Genomic DNA, 7,787 nt, shown 5'->3' with positions numbered 1-7,787 from the left:
ACTCCTTCCTGCACCCTTACATGGATCAAGGTCAAGGTCACCACGCTCCAAACGCTCGCAAGCTCCGGAACATCAACGGCATCATGGTTCAAAACCAGGATAGCGGCAAGGAGGACCACGACTGCATGGAGGTCAAGGAGATCCCGAACGCACCCCGCGGACTCACGGCACAAAAGAGTGCTAAAACGCGGCGACAGGAAGGCATCTCACGCTTCTACGTCATCCAGGTGGTTTTCCGCAACGTGCTGGAAATTGGCTTCCTGGCCGGGCAGTACTTCCTGTATGGCTTCAACGTGCCGGGGATGTTTGAGTGCGACCGCTACCCCTGTGTAAAGGAGGTGGAGTGCTACGTGTCTCGGCCCACAGAGAAGACTGTGTTCCTGGTCTTCATGTTTGCTGTGAGCGGCATATGTGTGCTGCTCAACCTTGCAGAGCTCAACCACCTCGGCTGGAGGAAGATAAAAACAGCCGTCCAAGGGGTGCAGGCACGCAGGAAGTCTATCTGTGAACCACGCAAGAAGGACGTGTCACACCTGTCCCAGGCTCCTAACCTGGGCAGGACCCAGTCTAGTGAGTCAGCCTACGTCTGACAGAGGCTCCTCTGCCTTGGGGCTCCTGGACCTTTTGACCTTTGGAGAAGAGTTTTTCCCGGGCCCAGAGCCCCCATTCATAAGGGCACAAACTTTAACTGCAAACACTGCAACATTATTCAGTTCTCAGAGTCTCTTGACTCTTCGAGAAAGAAAAAGAACCCTTGTCAAGGGCAACCATGTTACTGTAACAAAGCATAACTTACAATGGTCATGGGGAGTTCTACCCTGCCTAGGTGACACTAGGTGCCTTCAAGGAGTTCACAATAGATCTGTTGTGAAGTGATTATGGATATTGAAAAACTGTCAGGATAGGAGGAAGAAGTAACTTAAGTCTTTTTATCATTTGCCTTTGCTGGAGGTCAAAAATAATCCCTTCATTTTCCAAGTATGTGTGCATATGCAAGTGCTTAAGCGTGTGCATGCATGCGCATGTGTGGATGGGAAAATAAGACGTGTCTGACTTGAGTCAGAAAACAGAATGCTGATTTGAGCTGCTGAGGGAATGAACATTTTCTTTCTGACTGTTCATAATCTGGGGGTAAGTTCATTCAGAGGACATCTAAGGGATATGCGCCTTTTTATCAACCTATATGAAACTTGAATACCGTAGGTAAAACGTAAAGAGAACTCTAAAACTATTTATTGTCATAAAACAGAATTATGATTATGAACTGATTTACTGTCCCTGTGCCAGACTTGACATATACATATTCGCATCTCACTGTGTTCTGTGAAGCATTAGGCGGTGGTCAGACTGAGGACGAAATGCTCTGAAGCATCTGCAAGCAAGCAGTGCTAAGACAAAAACCTATGCTATGACAGAACACTTCATACATTGAATTTGATTTGGGTTCAACTGTGTGTCATGCACCACAGCACTCCCAAAGCTTAAGTGGCATGCCATTTACACTTAGAAGCCATTGAACACACTAAAGCAGTGTGCTAGAGTTTTTACTTTGGCTTGTGAGTGTGATCGCCATCCAAAGGAATGAATGGAACAATGAAAATATTGTACTTTTTCCATTTATACGAGAAACAGAAGTATTATTCTCAAAGATATTCTCAAGTGTAACCACAAGTGTTTTTCTTCACAACCAAATTTGGTGCCATATTTCCAAGTTACTGTAAATAGATAATGTAGTAATTACATTTAGCCTTTTCCCTATGAGGTATAGGTGAGTTTTACCTGGGGTAGGAGTGGAGGATTTGGTGATGGAAATTACTCATAGATTGCCAGCTTTAACAATATATATTATTAATGTGCTCTTTGTTAAGCCTTTGTCCTCTAATGGAGACTGTATGTTCCAAAACGTGTTTTCCCCTATGGACTTTGAAAAAGGCATGTTACTGAAGAATTAATAGAATGGATAGATTATGTCATGACATGTAACTTAAAAAGAGACTGTTTTATTTATTTGCATCCTGCTCCTGTGAAATGTAATACTCAGCATGCATTAAGATGAAAAATGATATATGAGATATGAACATAGCACCCTGTTGTGGGAATATGGGGAATGAATACCTGAAAGGCTCCGAAATTGAAGCAATAATAATAACTATGTTAAAAAAATATGTGAATAAATTATTATGCAAATGGTGGGATCATTTCTGCTGTACCAAACATGAACGTAAACCGCCTCGCCCCAGCTGGATTTCCCCAAGGAAGCAATAATAATAATTAAACAAATGCACCAGGGGGTGCAAACCCTCTGCAACAAAATCTCCCAACAGTATGTCTCTCAATTGTGGCCTCAACATTTGACTTTTTGACCCAAAAAGTAATCTTTTCGGGGCAGTCTATTGATCAGTCCCACCCAACTGTATGAAAATCCCAAACAGTCAGACTTTGACCTTGATCTTTGACCTTTTTGATCCAAAAGTTAATATAAATAATGATAATTCGGGGAAAATTTAAACAATTAAACATCCATAATCGGTTTCTTGGCATAGCCCCACAGTCCATTATGTGACACGCACAAATAACAAAACACAACCAGAATACTTAGGCCTCGTACACACAGTTAAAACACTCGACGCATGATTTACGCATGCTTCATGGGGGGGTGAAGCCGTTTCAATTCATTCCCTATGGAAGTCACGTGGTTTTGATGCGCTGACTTGTCGCAGGGAAGGAGGGGTGAAGCCATGAAGCCATGCGACAAGTCAGCGCATCAAAACCACGTGACTTCCATAGGGAATGAATTGAAATGGCTTCACCCCCCCCCCCCCTGAGGCACGCGTAAAGCATGCGTCGCGTGTTTTAACTGTGTACGAGGCCGTACATCTCTCAAGACGCAAGCCCAAGCCCAAGCACAAATCACAAGGTGCTTCTGCCTTTCATATCATAAAGTTTGACGGAGGCTTATGGCCCCACCATGAAGAAGGTGCTTACCTGAGAAGGTATGGGCACAAAGGATGGGCAACAGGCCAAAGGTTTCATGGTCTTACCGGCAGAGACAAGGCTGAGAAGGGATGCTAGATGTTAATCTGTCACTGTCTGTTGGAGACACCCTCAGGGCAGCCAGCTGTACAGAAATGAAAACAAGTAGCTTTCCATATGTCTGTGTCCTCACTTGACAGGGGTGGGTGGGGGGGGGGGGGCATTGAGTCCACTATATATTCTCATATTCAAACTTATGTCATGAAATGCTTCCATTACGCAACCATGTGTGAGTCCATCACCAAAAAAACACGGTACATGAATAGTCTAGAATCCAGGGCTTTTAGCTACACAGATTCAAAACCTGGATACAGGTTAATTATTTAACATTGTGTGTAGTGATACAGTACATCTCTGGGAGGCTAGGAGGTGTTGGTATATTCTGAATATTTCACAAGCTCAGCCATATAATATGACAATGTGAAGCTGCTGACCATACAGAATCCATGACTAATGCAGTGATCCATGACTAATGCGGTGCTGCGGCGATGAAAAGCATTTCTTTTCGGCGGGCGAAACTGTTGTGCGATGGAGCATAAATTAAGCGTTTGCGAACAACCCCGGCACGTTGTACACCATACAGGAAGTACTCCCCGGCCAGGAGGCCAACTTTCAGCACGTTGCGGAGAACTTGCGGATCATTTTAATGCGCCGTTGCCGATCACATCATCTGATCAACCAGCATGTTGCCCTGTGTCTTCTTGTCAGTCTCCATAAACATCATTTGATCACTAGAGAGCAGGCGTTTGCTTAAACCATTTAGACCTGGAAAGCCTATACGTTGTTATACCGTTCAATCCGGGAATGCCTCTCTGTCATTTTAGTTGTTACTATATATTGTCACTGTCGGGCAGAAACCTTGTATCTCCAAGTTTTAAATTTGTATGTTTTCTCGTGAATTAAAGCCCTACTTCATCACACAAGAGTGTCGCACAAAAGTAGTGAAAATAGCAGATCTACAAGCACACAACGCCTCGCGTAGATCGGCTATTTTCACTAATTTAAATCATTTTTTAAAATAATAATAAAAAAAAGGCTTTCCAAAACTGTTTTGGACAAGGTTTCCACCCGACAACAACAATATATAGCAACATGATTCAATAATAATAATTTGAATAAAAAATTTACATTTTTCCAAAAGGCTAGGATTTAGACAGCATTTTTAGAATCGGCCTCAGGTCTAAATGGGTTGAAGGGCAACTTCGGGGAACTATTTGACGTGATTCCTAGCGTTCTATTGTGAGGAGGACACGTGAAAATCAGACACAACACTTCCCCGTGCATGTTGTGTGCAGAGAGCTGTAAAATCAACGGCAGCCTAGGTTCAATGCGTTGAAGCATGTCATTTTGCATAGGGTGGACCACATACTGTAACACACCGGGAAAGTGTTAACGTCTAATTTTTCTCCTTCACAATAGAACAATGGGGTTTACTTTACATAAATATCTATGAAAATCAAACACCAAACCTTTTGAAGTTCATTATCTTTGAATGATCTAATGATAATGCTATGGTTTCTCTGCCTTGGGTTGGGTTTTCTGTACTGAAGGAGATGAAAACAGCAGTGATCACAGACCCAAAAGAGCCACAAGAGAGGTTACTGGGGAGGAGAGTGGTGTGGGGGTGGTGAACCTTTTAGTGGTATTAAACCTTCAGTCAGAAGACGCAGCGTGTGGCTTTAGTCCTGGGGGGACACTGAAAGCAAAGGGGGGAATAGAGGGGGTGGGCTGAGGGATGCTTGTGTAATAAAGTTGATGCCTGATAGGATGTAGAGTAATGAATTTAGGGTTATTCATTCACTTAAAGGCCATGCTCTGTACTTATTGACATGTGGATAGCAGTGATTGAGTCAGGCATGAGTGTGATATACATTCTTAACAACAAACACACTCTTGCATGCGCATAGATAGCATGTTACTGTATGTAGACAGATGCCAGGTTTATTTGTAGACCTGGCATCCTATAGTGTGTATAGTTTCAATGTACATATTCTTTTTTGTTGATATTATACTGTTAAGACTGATGATTTTACCTATGATCCTACTATTTCCATGCATTTGATGTATTACCTTGTGTTTACCTTGACTCTGGATTAAGAGCATCTGCTAAATGCTTAAATTGTAAATTTCATGAGTAGGGCTGGGCGATATAAACAAAATCATAAATCACAATATTTTTGACCAAATACCCACATTTTGTGATGATAATATCAATGTAACAATAATATTGTCACATAATATTGTTGTCACAACAATATTATGACATGCAAAATCCCAGATATATAGTCTCATATCACGATATCAATATTACAGTATATTGATTTACTGCCCAGCCCTAAATGAAGAGGCAAGTACAGGTACTGTATGTGCACGCATGCACGCACGCACGCACGCACGCACACACACAAACGCGCGCACGCTCTCTCTCACACACACACACACACACACACACACACACACACACACACACACACACACACACACACACACACACACACACACACACACACACACACACACACACACACACACACACACACACACACACACACACACACACACACACAGCATCATCAATAAATAACCAAAACAAAAGCATTGCTGAGGATGTGGCTGACTGGTTGCTGTGGTGACAGCAGGGTGGTAATGATGTTAAGCACCACAGAGACTACAGTATACTGACAGCCTGCAGAGACACACAGCACTGCAGCACTTCTATTGCTGCCACTCCAAAACCATCAGGTCTACAGCAGTGCTTCTGAAACTTTTCCATGTCAAGGACCCCCAATCTATTTGGCCGGATACACCCATCTGAACATATTTCGTGCCAGGGACTGTAGTACCATAGGCCAGTGAAGATTAGCGATCAAAATTATTAGTATTTGTCAAAATGAAAAAAAGAGAGCCGATCTACAAGCTCACGACGTTGTACAGCTTGTAGCAGTGGACAGCTTGTAAATGTGCAGCATAAATTAGGATTACATTTGATGTAATATTACATTATTTTGTTGGGGACCCCCTGGAACATCCTCAGGGTAAACAGATATCTTTAATAAAGATATCTATCCTCAAGGAACCCCGGGGGTCCCCGGACCCCACTTTGAGAACCACTGGCCTACAGTACAGCACTACTTTAACTTCATCCTCACTCAAAGTCCAGACCAGCGCTTCCCAAACATCGTAAATGTTCAGGTTTTTGGTATGTTTGTAGAAAAAACTAATCTAATTTGTCCAAAAGACTTTCAGAAATTTCGTAAAGAAAAGATAATCTGAAATAAATAAAAAATTCGTTCAAAAAAGTTCTACAACAGCTTGTAGATCTGCTATTTTCAAGATGAAAATGTTTGGGAAGCCCTGTCTGGAGAAAAATTACACTCAATGTATTTGTCATCACCACAGGCTACTACCAGATATGGTGTTACCTCCCACTGAGTGGTGTGATAACCGGAATAATATAACAGAATTTATATGAACAAATTACAAGATGAGAATGGCGTGCACCGTGGAGCACATATCTACACCAGGCTGGATGGCCCCAAAACATTTTCTGCAACAAACGGTGAAAGTTTTCTCATTTTGTCCCCCCTATGGATTGAGGTGAAATCGCTTTTGTCACTGCGACAGCGTTGTTTAGAAGCCCTTCAATATATATGACTCAAATTTGAGGTTGATCAGACGATGCAATTTAATTGAGGAAATGACGGTAATTTATGTCTTAACAAGGCAACTACAGGTCCATTCACACCAAACTCGATAATGATCACGATACCTATAAATATGTCGTCTAAAAAATCGCTCAACTCAAATGGATGGCAGCGTCCACGCCACAACTATAACGGAAACTATAGTCGTGGATGATATCGTTTGGATCACTTTCAGTGCGGTTTTAGGAATGATTGACACAAACATTGACAGCCTTCAAAATCCATCAGAAGGACATCTGACATGCAGTCGGTCTCACTGACCCTCAGAAAGTATTTTTTATTAACGGAGATGAGGAGACAATTATGAATAGCTAACGCTAGCTGGCATTACCGCAGGTAGGCTCACCTCCCACGGAGGCGGAGATCTCTCCATCCCCCTCTCTCCCTCCGTGTGGACTGTGCAGTGCGTGTTTAATGCACTGGTTACATAACATTATCGTTCTTCAGTCTGGACGTGTGAATGGCGCTTTAGACATGTATAGTAATGTCTTTCAGCCACAGTTTGTCTTGGGGTTTTCAGTATCCTCTGGTGTACAAATGGGCAGACAGAGTGACATACATACGCCTACAGTCAGTCTCATTACAATAACTATGCAGCTCAAATAATAGTCTTATAAAATGCAAGAAACCAAAATAATATCTGATTTTGTTAGTTGTTCCTGAAGTAATAGCAATATCATTTAAAACGTACTATCTGTAATAATATTGAATTGTGAGCTGGCACACATACATACATACCTACGCACGCACGCACGCACGCACGCACGCCATGCACGCACGCCATGCACGCCACGCACGCACGCACGCACGCACGCACGCACGCACGCACGCACGCACGCACGCACGCACGCACGCACGCACGCACGCACACTTTAGTTGCACACATATCAAATAGTTCACATACAGTAATAAACAATCTTACATTACTGGTAGAAACAACTTGCATGACCATTAAATGTGTTGCTTTTTTTAATGTGTCCTTGATTAACAACAATTTACAACTCTACACATTGTACTGTATCTAAATATATCCATATTAATTAATTAAGC

The 7,787-nt window shown here is 42.5% G+C and overlaps 1 protein-coding gene across 1 annotated transcript in view; it reads left to right on the top strand.

The window, feature by feature from the left end:
• The window catches only part of LOC308090260 (gap junction delta-2 protein-like), a gene marked incomplete at its 5' end in the record, with an annotated part of 16,385 nt that extends 15,617 nt beyond the window's left edge, over positions 1 to 768 (top strand). Inside the window, one exon of the mRNA XM_080435337.1 lies at positions 1 to 768. This exon is cut by the window's left edge and continues 254 nt beyond it. Within this exon, the coding sequence (XP_080291463.1) occupies positions 1 to 590 (590 nt within the window). The 3' untranslated portion in view covers positions 591 to 768.
• Between the last annotated feature and the right edge of the window lie 7,019 nt (positions 769 to 7,787).

The sequence above is a fragment of the Gymnoscopelus braueri genome (genome assembly GCF_963280865.1).
Source record: "Gymnoscopelus braueri genome assembly, chromosome: 8".
Lineage (NCBI taxonomy): Eukaryota > Metazoa > Chordata > Actinopteri > Myctophiformes > Myctophidae > Gymnoscopelus > Gymnoscopelus braueri.
Note: the sequence above shows the minus strand (reverse complement) of the source record. Positions and strands in the feature narration are given on the sequence as shown.